At 52.8% G+C, this 12,048-nt stretch overlaps 1 protein-coding gene across 2 annotated transcripts in view; it reads right to left on the bottom strand.

Annotated features, from left to right (window-relative positions):
* Window positions 1-12,048, bottom strand: part of MUC4 (mucin 4, cell surface associated) — a 54,877-nt gene that overhangs the window by 7,251 nt on the left and 35,578 nt on the right. For both annotated transcript variants that reach the window (XM_047734441.1, XM_047734450.1), the window contains 12 exons: window positions 11,576-11,706; window positions 10,156-10,244; window positions 8,241-8,420; window positions 7,910-8,038; window positions 7,024-7,143; window positions 6,487-6,695; window positions 5,900-5,990; window positions 5,290-5,457; window positions 4,635-4,736; window positions 4,009-4,242; window positions 2,824-2,961; window positions 1,246-1,427 (listed from right to left, as the gene is read on the bottom strand). In XM_047734441.1, the coding sequence (XP_047590397.1) occupies window positions 1,246-1,427; window positions 2,824-2,961; window positions 4,009-4,242; window positions 4,635-4,736; window positions 5,290-5,457; window positions 5,900-5,990; window positions 6,487-6,695; window positions 7,024-7,143; window positions 7,910-8,038; window positions 8,241-8,420; window positions 10,156-10,244; window positions 11,576-11,706 (1,773 nt within the window). The remainder of the gene's footprint in view (window positions 1-1,245; window positions 1,428-2,823; window positions 2,962-4,008; window positions 4,243-4,634; window positions 4,737-5,289; window positions 5,458-5,899; window positions 5,991-6,486; window positions 6,696-7,023; window positions 7,144-7,909; window positions 8,039-8,240; window positions 8,421-10,155; window positions 10,245-11,575; window positions 11,707-12,048) is intronic.

The raw sequence follows: 12,048 nt of genomic DNA, 5'->3' as shown, positions 1-12,048 counted from the left end.
GCAACCGGAAAAATGGTGCAGGCAGGTTTTGAGTCCCCAAACCTTGTCCAGCTTCCTGGCCTCTCTATTCTGGCACCTCTACGGAGATGACTCTAGAAATCTCCCTAAAATGCAACCCCCCCAACACTTTCTACTTCCAAGACTGGGTATTTTGGGATACCTAAAATAATATATTGATTTTAACCTGTTTCTCACAGTCAGAACCTTAATTCCCGTCTTCTACCCCCGGGGTCCTCTACCTCTACCCCATTCAAGTAGGAATTCTTTGCTCATTCTTGAGGAGAAGGCTGTGTGTAAGGGCTGAAGGGGGTTGTGGGGTACTGCCAGCCAAACACTTTCCTTTATGGCTCCTGCTTTACAACCCAAACAAAATAAGAAAAACAAAACAAAATTTTTAAAAAAGAAAGGGGGCAAGATTCATTGACTGAGTCCAGCTGTCTTGGTTAAGACTCGTATAAATAAAGATTTTCTACAAAATGAAGAGATTCTTCTTTTAGCTGGAAGGAGACAGTAAAAGAGAAAACAAAAGGGTTTGGGCTCATCATGCCCCTCTCTTCCCAACACCATAATGAAGAGACCCCAGAGAGAAATGGCTGTGTGGTGCTTCTGGGCAGATGGGAACTTGGGTTTTCTGTGTCTGAGTGGGGCACAGAAGCCAGAGAGCACCTCCCTGGGACCAAAGAAGAGGGAACATGGAACCTGTGACCTGTATAGTCTCATGCCCAGGGACCACAACGATGCCTTTCTGCCCCTACTTCTCCATGCCTTGTTCTAGAACCATGGAACTGTCTGGGGTGGGGGGAAGAGGGGCAGTGCCTGAGTGACTCAGTCGGTTAAGCACCCAGCTCTTGATTTCGGTTCAGGTCATGATCTCAGGGTCGTGAGATCAAGGCCCCGGTTGGACTCCCTGCTCAGCAGGGAGTCTGCTTGAGATTCTTTTCCTGTCCCTCTGCTCCTCCGCCAACTTGCTTTCTCTCTCTCTCAAATAAATAAATGAGTCTTTAGAACTATGAAGCTGGGGACCCCTGGGGAGTTTTAAAGGATGCTGAGGTAGATGTTTCCTGTAAACCTGGCAGAATGGGAGCTAGGAGATAAAAACCTGAGATTGGTGTTGACACTCCTCGCCTACCACAGCTCCCAACAAACACGTTACCACAGTGGGACTGAAGTATGACATCCCTTCAGTTCCCACTGCCTTTCCCCTCTACAAGGAGACCTCCCTCCCCTGCTCCTCCCAACACTCACCTCCAGGGAGGAACCGCCCAGCCGGCTGGTCAGATTGTATACACACTGGCTCTCATTCCTGCAGGCACAGACCACTGTCTTTGGCTGGAGTACAGATGACAAGTTGTCTTCGACGTTTCTTGCTAGAATCTCCAGAGCAAATGGTTCCAACGACTTTGGCGTCCATAGCAGTGTCCCATTCTCTGCCCCAGGGAAGACAAGACCATGGAGAGCTGGGAGCCTTGACTGTTGTGCGGTCTGACACATCCTGGCATCTGACAGCCCGAGTGCTCATGTTGGCCTTCCCCCACCTCTCTCAGATCACCCCTCAAATGTCATCAGGCTTTTCCTCGAGCTAGGCTGGTTTCCTGGAACGATCCCGGTCACGCGCCAAGCTGGAGGTAGCATGAGCCCCACTAAGTGATTGAAGGGTGGGACTCCACACAGAGGAAGGCACTTGCCCCCTGAAGAGACCCCAAAGGGCAACCATGCCTGTGCCTGCCTCAGGCTGGGACATCCAGGAGGGGATAGAGAATAAGGCCATAAAGCTAGGATCTTCCTGCCCCTGCTCCAAGCTACACTGCACACGAAACTGGTTTCCCCTTCCCAGCAGCCCCACCCATTGCCCTGATTTCTTGCCCACCCATCACACTTTGTAGACCTTTGACACCAGACTCAGTGAAAACATTGCTACATATCAGCAAGGACTCTTCTGATCCAAACCTGTCTTACTTACAGTGTCCAAGAAAATAAGCAAGTCTCCTTAACACAGAGGTTTGAGAGTTGTTGGTAGTAGGGGACAGACAAGAGTAACTTCCAGGCTGTCCCTCTGCAGGAGAGGAGCCCAGGGAGGAGGAAAATCTCCTGATGCCATTGGTTAGCACCGGGGAGGGTGCACACAAAGAAGTCCTTCTAACGCACAGAAAGAAAATGAGGCGGAGAGGGGTGCTCTGAGCTTCAAGTAAGGTCCCCGATGGATTTGGTTTAGCAAAGATCAGTCACTAGCATAATTGGTGCTGGCCACAGAAGGTAGGTTGCATCCTGTGGGCTTTGACTTTTTGACCCAGATCATGGTTATAGGACTGGGGGTCGCCACACCATTACTGACAGGGAGAATGAGGCTTTGCTTGGTCCCAGCACGGAAAAGCCACGAGGCAAACATCGTTGGCCAACATAAAAATAATGAGAAACGTACCGGATGAAGGTATTTGTATCTTTAAACCCTGTTCCACCTTATATCCTTCTTTTAAGAGACTTGAAAATGCTGTAGATTAGTATTTTTTAAATTGTTAGACTTTATTCTAATAATTTGGTGATTTCATAAAGCTGGCTAAAGATGATTGCATGTCATTGGATTTGAGGTGAAATGACCTTTGAATCACTTGTATGGGCTCCGAAGCAGCATAGCTAGCTGGCCAGATTGCCAGAAGGCCATCACTGTGATTCACTGGGGACACCTATCTGAATCAGAGGGCTCCTTCTCAGAAATGTTGGTCCTGGATATACTGATGGAAAAGTGCCATGAAGTTCCCCAGCGTGTAATGATGCCAAATTACCTCCAGCTTGACTCTGACCTCGTAAGCAGCCAAGCGCTCTTACCAAAGATCCTGAAGTCAGTGCTGCTGTTCCTCAAAGTGAATGTGATGCTCTTAGAGTGGCTAGTGTACTGAACCCGCGTGGTCTGCCCCATGTGGGCTTCCAGCACATGCTCACCCGTGATAAAGGGTGGGTACTTATCTGAAACACAAAGAGGGGATTCCAGGTTTGGGGCAAGACACTTTCTTGCTTCACAGGCCTCCTCTCTCTTTGTCTAGTCTTCTTGTTCGTGTGAGGTGTTCTCAGGGCTCTGATCCACCTCTGGAAGCAGGAATTATTCCGTGTACCTGCCTTCAGATCTCTGTAGAGTGGGACGGGGTTCTATTAGCTTCTCTTTATCTTCCCCCCCAAGATGGGGTCAGGTCAAGTTCCTTCCTAATCAGAGTGCTATGCTGGGCATGGTATAATGTGAATCAGAGACTAGGGTTATTCAGACCACCACAGAGTTTTCCCATTGGGAGAGGGCTGGAAATGGTCAGGCTAATCTCCAGATGGGCTAATTTCCAGATGTCAGGAAATAGAGGAATACAGTGGAAAGGCTATTTCCATGTCATTATTCATTCATTCAGTCAGTCACTTAACACCTTTATTGAGCACCTACTATATGGCTGTCTCTGTTCTAGGTAGTGAGGACACAGTAGGAAACAAATAATAAAAATAGATACCTGTGAAAATTAGAAAATATGCTAGATAGTTGTAAGTGCTAAGGAGGAAAAACAAAGCAGGGAAGGTGAACAGGAAGTATGGGTGAATGTGAAATTTTAGAAGGCTAGCCAAGAAAGGCATTGCTAAGAAGGCAACTCGATTTGCGTAGAGCCTTGAAGGGGGTGAAGGGTGAGCATGGGGCTGGTCTGGAGGAAGGGGGTTGGGCAGAGAACAGCATGTGTAGAGTCTGGAGTCAGGAGTGAGCCTGGTGTGTTTGAAGAACACAGAGAAGCCAGTGGGGCTGAAGTAGAGGGAGCAGGGCGGGGAGAAGTAGAGGAGGAGTTTGACTGCTACTGGGGTCATGTTGGAAAGGGCTTTGAAAGTCATCACCACAGAGTGAGCTAGAGAGTCGTGGGAGGAATTACAGAGTGAAAGAATCTGTTAATTTATTTGAATGTGCAGCTTGAAGAAATGTCATGAAGGGGTTGCTCCTCATCTGCCAGCTGACCCCGCCCACACCTCCCTCCGCTTTATGCCACTTACTGAGGGTGGTGTTCATCTTCTGGTACTTTCTGAAGAGCATCTTAGTGCTCAGGCCAGTGCTTGTGTTTCCTATGGCCAGGCTGTCATAGATGCACTGTTTGTCTCCATCACACATGGAGACCAGCTTGTCATCCGAGCTTTCGTTTCTCCTCCATTGGGAAAAGAAGATAGGGATGAAGTTGGAAGGCAGGTGGTCATCTCTCTTGCCAAGGAGGCTTGTGTCACTGATTTCCCCTATAACACATGGAGGCAATGGCAGGGGGAGCAGGGATGGGTCTCCAGTTATGATTTTGGCCGTGTCTACCCCTTACTCTCACTCTACACGCCTTGGGGCGAGGGAAGGAGATACTGAGGGAAGGAGTGACTTCTGGCTTTTAAGGCTGCAAATTCCTACTCTAGTGAGTGAGGGCCACCTTGTCTTCTCTTCCAGAAAGAGAAACGCAGCTGAAATAGGGTTGGAGGGAACAAATCTGGGGGGCCCCCAGAATCCTCAGCATTTTCTCCTGGCCTTTCCACCTCTCCCTCACAAAGGATGGAGGTCTGGCTCCCACAGGCTGAGGGAGGCAATGCTTCCTTCATCCCAGCTCGGCCTCTTCTACCCTGAGGACTCTGAGGCCCAGACTTACAGGTCATTCCGTATTGAAAAAGCAACTCCTCGGTGCTATCGCGGGGAATGGTGGAGCCGTTGGGCATCCTGAAGTCATCATCTGGATTATCATTCCAGACTCCTGAGGGTCAGAGTAGGAGGTCAGCCACCCTAGGTCTGTGGCTCTCCCCTTCCCTGGGGAGCATCCAGTGGGGCACACTCAGGGTATGACGGAGGGGAGGGGGCCTGGGAAGCCTCTTCCAGTTGCGCTTATTCTCGGTTCGGTCCTTTCGGGGGGCAGGGGGAGCAGGGAAGACCGTACCTCATAGCCCGCCCCTCTGTCTCAGGGATGGAGGAGGGGTAAATGGAGGAAGAAGGGAGCGGAAGTGGGGCTGGAGGCAGGGAACGGGCAGCTGCTGGCTCTACCTTCCCCAGAGCCCATCCTCAAAGCCCCCTCAGCTGTCCTGGAACCGGAGATTCACGATGACAAAAAGTGAGGCTGAAAGCAAGCTGAAGAGAGCTCTCATCCCTCCCCACCTCTGCACAGCCTCAGGGTTCTGTTCCCAGGAGGCCGAGGAAGAGCAGCTCAGCCTGGGACACCCACGGGCCAACTGGACTGGCAGCTGCCTGTGGTCTGGGGCCCCTGCTCTTTCTGCTGCCACTGCCTCAGACTCAGAATCCTGCCTGCTTCTCACCCAGGAGGCCTTCTGTGCGGTTTCGATACGCCTCCGGGAGGCCGCAGGAGGCATGGAGGATGTTGGAGAGGGCAATCACTGAGATGGTCACGGTCCCATCAAAGGTGGCTGACACCAGAGAGCCATTGCGGGTCACGATGATGCCAGTGGTGTTGAACATCTCCCGGCCTGGAAGGTTGGGAGGCAGAAGAGGAAGAAACCAGCATTGTAACCCTGTGGGCCCAAGACTTAGCAGTAGTGAAGGGTCAAGGTGCAGAGGGGAGACTCCGAGAGCAGATCTGGGTGTGGCCTTGGGATACCTTCTCTGGTGGCCCAGAGCCAAACTCACAGGACACCCCCTCCTTCCTGGGAACTAGAGATGGGCACGAGGCTATCACTGCCCTGGAGGAAGGAGAGACGTGTGGAGGGAAAGCCCAATGTCTGGCTCCTAGGTGAAGAAGCCACCCAGGTCCAGCTGCTGAAAGAAGAGTGGGTGAAGCGGGGTTGCTGACCGCTTCCCTGCCCTCCCCGCCCCATGCCCCTGCCTCCACGCTGCTCCCAGGCACTGGGCGCCCCCACTGAAGCTTGACCCAGGGAAGCAGAAGGGGGCTGATGGCTGCTCCCAGCCTACCTTCTGGGGCTTCATGGTTAGTCTCAAATGTCACAGTCTGGTTATTGACCTGCACGTGGATTGTGTCATCGGGCTTAAGGAGCCATCGGACCTGGATGGGGAATTGGAGGGGGTCTAAGACTGACCTGCAGGTGGGCCCAGAGGCTGAGAAAGAAGGCTGCAGAGAGTTTGGACCCAAGCCCTGGAGGAAGAGGGAGGTAGAGGGATGACAAGGTTGTGCTAGCTCAGGGCTTAGAGGGCTCAGCCGGGGCCGGGCTGGAGCTCCCTGGTGTCAGCTACCTTTAAAGGGACTGTGACCATCTCAGTGACAGCCCTCTCCAACATTTCTCAGATGATCTCATTTAAATCTCACAAGAGCCCTGTGAGGTAGGTAATTTTACTCTCCCCATTTTGCTACAAGAAAACTGAGTCACTGGGAGTTCCGTCATTTCTTCAGGATCACATGACTGATGGAGCTCTGACCTGAATCCCACTGTCTCTAGGGTTGACTCTTGAACCACTACACTGGCCAGACATGTCCTCCCTCCCTGCTGTCCCATCCACTTCCTCCTTCTTCCTCTCCTCCTTGGGGCCCCTGCCTCACTTACTGTGATGGGGTTCATTTGGCTGGTGTCATATTTAGCTGCAAAGGCGATAAAGTTGGTGGCCTGGGCGGAGCCAGTCTGGGCGGTGCGGCCCTGCAGCAGGAACGAGGAGTTTCCATCCCAAGCCCGGACCAGCTGGAAGTCCCCCAGCCCATTGAAGGTGAAGTTGACACCATCCAAGGTGCTGATGTGAGGGTCCCCAAACATCCAGGCTGGAAGAAAGGAAGAGACCACAATGGCACGACTGGCCAGGGAAGGATCTGGGATTCCCCCACTGCCTCCAGACGGACTCAAGCCTGGGAGACGTTCATGGAGTAGAGAACCATCCCCAGAGCCCTCTTGCACTTTTGTGCTGCTGCCCAAATTCACATCATTATCCCCGCCCCCCGGCCCTTTTCCCAACACCAGGTACAAAGCCCCTGTTTGCCTCCGGCCACACACTAAACCATCTCCACTTGGTGGCCATGGCCCTGCCCCAGGAAGCTTGCTGTCCCTCCCCTGTGGCCCGGCCTCAGCCCTGTGGGGCCCCAGCAGGCTCACCGAGCCTCGGGGGCCGGTACCCAGCACAGCCGATGCGTGGCCGCCTTTGGTGGTACAGGGCACAGAAGGACGGCTTGTCGTTCCAGCGGCAGCACCAGTCCCATGGCTCCAGCTCCTGGTCTGGGGGAAAGATTGGCATGTGGGAGGGAGAAAGAGGGCCTGCAGAGCCCGGTGGAAGGTTTGTGAGGCAGGATGACACGGGAGTTGGGCCAACTTGGAGCAGATCCTGCCCCGCTCCATGGCCTTGGACCATTGACCGTCACTGTCTCCCTTGTAGGCTTGCCGGAACTGTGTGTGCAGCAGAGCCCCAGGGGTGCACCCGGGGGAATTGGGGCTGTGTCTCAAGGGCTTTCTCTCCAGAATGGTAGGGCTGAGTGCCCCTGGGAGGCCGTGACTGATGGTCTGGGGAACCATGGGGGTTGCTGTGATTGTCAGAGGTAGCGGGGTGGCTGGGGACAGAGGGGGGAGCCACAGTACCCTGGTCCCCCAACCCTGTGCTCTCTAGCAAATCTGGAGGGTCTCTGTGGGAGGTGACAGTCAGCTGATCTGGGTCCCGAGGGACAGGGTCGCACTCGGTCCCCTCTCCTTCCCTGGAGAGAAGTCTCCACTCTTGTCTGGGGCTAGGGGGCCAAGTGAAGATGGGGCAAGAGGCACTGGATTGTAAATCCCCGGGAGGTCAGCTGGAAGGGATGTTGGAATCTTCCCAACGTTACAAGATCAGGAAATTAGTGGCCAGAGAGGGGAGGCAGCTGGGAGGGAATGGGGACAAAAGGCTTCTTTCTTCAGGTCCCACTGCTTGGCTGGGAGCCCAGGCCTGGTCTCTGACAGAGAAGAGTAGAGAGAGCTTCAGAGAAGGCAGGGATGAGATTTCTGCAGGCACACGTACCAAATTGCCAAGGAGCATGCACTGTCCAGCCCTGGAGGAGCTCGCCCCAGGGCCCGTAGTGGCAGCACACGCCCCCGCGCCAGGAAGAGAAGCTGCACAGGTGCCTGCCGCCGCCGAGTCCCCACCAGCCTGTGACAAGGACGGCAAGGACGACGTGCTCAGGCCCAGAGGTCTGGAGAGTGGGGTAGGGGCGGGTATGGGGTGAGGGGTTGGGGGGGGCGGGCAGGGCGAAGGGGTCCTGGAAGGGATAGGTCAGGTGCGAGCAGAGGGTTGGTGGGTGGGTTTATGGGGCGCGGCGGGGATGACCCAGGAGACAGGAAGGGGGCGTCACCCATGCTTATGGGCTGGAATCGTAAGTCCCATAGTCCCTGCTGCCAGGAGCAAGGGCAGGAGATCTGGTTCCAGCCCCATGTGGGCCCCCGAGGCTGTCTCTTCAGCCACTGCAAGCACTGGAGACGGTAGTTGGGCCTTTCTTCCCCGTGTAGGCTATAGACCTGCAGGCCCCGGGCGCCTAGAGCAGCAAAGGAAGGAGTGGTTATCCCAGGGCCTCTGGCCACAAGCTCTCTGCTTTAGCAGCCTAACTCATCAATGCACATTCTGCATGCCACCACCCCCCACCCCGACTCTGGACAGCAACTCCAGGGAAAGGACCCAGTTCAGAGTGGCCCCTTTTATGAGACATCCAGAGGCCCTTAAAACTTGGATCTTAGAGGGAAACCCTGGGACAAGTGCTGGGCAGAGCAGACTCACCTGCATGCACTCAGAGCCAGACCCTAGCCCTGAGCTTCTGTCCACCAATCCTCCAACCCTCCCATCTGCCCTCTGAACTCCAGTGCCTTCGCATCTCCCCAAACTAGTCCTTCCTCATGTATCCTTTATCTCACTAAGGGGCGCCACCAGCCACCAGCTCAGACCTTGGCTTTCATCCCTGACCCTCCCCCTCCCCCAGCACAAACTGCCAAAGTAGACAGGACAACAGCCAGCTGGGGGCTTGCTCCAGCACCGTGAGGCTGAGGAAGTATCCTCTGGGCCCGGAAGCCATCCTCAGAAGGGACAAGTAACTAGTAACTTCAAACAAGTTCCCTGCCAGGGGTTTGAATTTAAGTTTTAACCATAGGTTACATACTGCCTACCCCAAAAGCCAGGAGTGAGAAGGGGCCTCCAGAGTCCAATAAGACACAACAGGACATAATGTATTAGATTTTGACCCTGTTCCCACACAAAAGAAGAAATTGCCAAGATAACTATATTTTGTTAAGGTTTTAAAAAAATAATTATTTTATCTTCTTTACAATGGCCGGATATCATGGGAAACAAATCAGATATTCTTCCCCAAAACACACACACACACACACACACACACAATCGTATTGTGCCCTCTAGGTCACAAGAAGATGCGTCTTGATAGAATGGCCCAGAATCTGACAGGGCACTTCTCTCCACAAGATGGCACCCACGAATTGACATAGCTTCCGTGTACCAAAATCTCTTGTCCCAGAGCAAAGAGAAGTAGATTTATGCTTCACAATCTACCTGGCTGATTTCCAATGCTAAACTGTCCTTCATTCAACTCACATTTTGGGAACTATAATCTCTGTCCCGTTGGGGCCTCTGGACAACAGATTGAGTCCTGTCCCGTGGAGCCTCCTTGTACAGAAGCCCTGGCCTTCTTAACAGAGTGAGAGCTCCTTGAGAGCAAACATAGTCAGTCTTTTTCCTTTTTTGCTCTGCCCCCTTCCTATTCCTGGCTTTTAGCACACAGCAGGTGCTCATTAAATGATGACTGGCTGAATGTCAGACTTCTGGATCTCCCCCCCCAGTAGATTGCCTGCGGGGATCTCATCTGGGTTCTTATTCCAGCCCTGGGACAGGACACTTGGACCTAACGGTCCATTCATATCCCCACCTCCTGGCTCAGCCCTGTCCTTACTTTCCGGATCTGGTCCCCCACCGAGAGACCTGGCTTTGGATGAGCTTTGGCTCATCCCAGGGAGACATAACTCCGGCTGGGACTGTGCTGTGTGATGGCACAGAAGGTATCAGATGCACTTGGGTAGTGCCAAGTCCTGATTGTACTTGTGGGTCAGATTGTGTGGGGGATGCCCTGGGGCGGTGGAGATGCTAGAGGGCTGCCCTGGGGCGGTGGAGATGCTAGAGGGCTGCCTCGCTAGGACTCTCATGACTCCTGGAGCTGAGGACAGAGAGGATTGGAGTCCAGCTCGTGTGTGAAGAAGTGGCACTTTTACCTGAGTTGGAATTCAGGAATTGGTCTGGTAGATACTTCTGCCACAGTGGCTGGGATGTCAGTGGGCTGTTTTCAAAATGCCCGTCTCCACTGCAGGCAAAGGGAAAAAATCGCACGCCTCCGTCACACACAGGGTCTTTCCTCTGGGTCGACTAGTTGTACATTCGTGCCACCAGTGGGACAGACCATCACTCAGTGTGGGTAGTCATTAGATACCAGTCATTACACAGTCAGCTCATCAGGCAGCCGGCATCTCTGACTCCCAGCAACAAGCAGGAGGGCAGAGATGGGTGGGGCAAAGGGAAGGAAGGTTCCGATTTATTCTATAGCTGACCACTGACTGCGAGAAGTGTGCACAAGGCAGAGGTGTGCACACAACAGGGTTCAGGCCTTCTTCTGATGAGTTTCCTTCAATGGGGGGATTGGACAGAGGGCTGGGGAGGGGACTGGACATTGGGATGCTAAGAGCCAGTCTCTGCCTCTGAGCAGTGACTCCTGACTTTCCTCCTCTCTGCCACAGGATAGGTGAGGCACATGGGTGGGACAACCTCCATGGGCTACTCAGGAGGGTGGGCAATCCCTAGATAGTGGAATAATTCAACTTCTTTCTCTTTCACAGCACATGAAAAAGCAAGGGAAAGCAATAGAATTATAGGGGCAACCCTGAACACCATCTAAGAGAATTTGCATCAATGACCAGTAACACATTATGTGACCTTTACAATTGATTGCACACACCAGCATCTCGAAAGAGTGGTTGAGAACTGTTGTCAGAGACTGAGTCACCTTCACACACAGGAATCCATGGCCCCGTCCATGGCTCTCTCCCTCTACTCTCTGTCTTTCCCACTGACCCCACACAAGCTGTTGGTGCCCCTAGATGAGGGACTAATGCTCAGCCCAACAGAAGTCAGGAAGGCAGATTTCAGCCTCAAATATCTGGTTGCAAGTTCCTGCTTTGCCACTTCCATCTCTGTGACTTTGGGCAAATTACTGATCTATTTTTACCTCAGTTTTCTTACCTGTAGAATGGGTAGTAAAGAATATCTCCTTCATGGGTTGTGATAATTAGATAAAATAATGCATATTAAATATTTTGTGTAATAAATGTTGGCTGGTATTACTATGATACTTGAGAGGTCAAGAGGGGTTGGCTAATGTCAGTAGAAATCAGAAAGGTCAAAGCTCTGGGAATTATCATGAAGCCTGGGGATTGGGTTGGGAAAAAGAATGTCAGGTGAATGGGCATCTTTTAATTTGAAACAGCAAGAAGTGGGAGCTGGAGTTGGTGTGAGTCAGAAACATCAGCAAGAAGGATTCACAGCCTGTCCTGGGGGGATTGGGAGTGGGTGTGCAGCCAAAATCCTGCCCTGGACCACTTCCTGTATCTGTTCAGTGCTGACTGCCCATCTCCGTCCTACCTGGAGAAGCCCATGAGGACCGGGTTGCCTGGGCGCTGGGTCACATCCCACTGCATGCCACCATTTTGGTAAAGAAACAGGGCGTAGGACCTGCTCCCATCTGTGGAAAGTATGGCCTGGTAGGTGTTGGTCTGGAGGTCAGTTGGAGACAAACATAGGGTTGCCTATGAGAGATCTGGGGTCTCCTCCCTGGTGTCCCATCACTCTCCGCACCACCCTGCCCAGACACACACATCATCTTTTCCTGGCCTCCCCAGAAAATGTTTGGGATTATGCAGGACAGCTTTCACCCTGGGGATCAAAGCGCCTATCGTAGTGCATTTGCCTTCTTCATGACTTCTCTCCAGGGAGGGGTGATAAAAGGCTCTGGTTTAGAATCCAATGAGAAGAGAGTTTGTGTAGAAAAGCTTCAGGACTCAGAAAGGTTAGCCACCACCCCAGAGAGCCGAGGGAAGCCTATTTAGCTTCCTCTG

Source organism: Lutra lutra, chromosome 1 (assembly GCF_902655055.1).
Source record: "Lutra lutra chromosome 1, mLutLut1.2, whole genome shotgun sequence".
Classification (NCBI taxonomy): Eukaryota; Metazoa; Chordata; class Mammalia; order Carnivora; family Mustelidae; genus Lutra; species Lutra lutra.
Note: the sequence above shows the minus strand (reverse complement) of the source record. Positions and strands in the feature narration are given on the sequence as shown.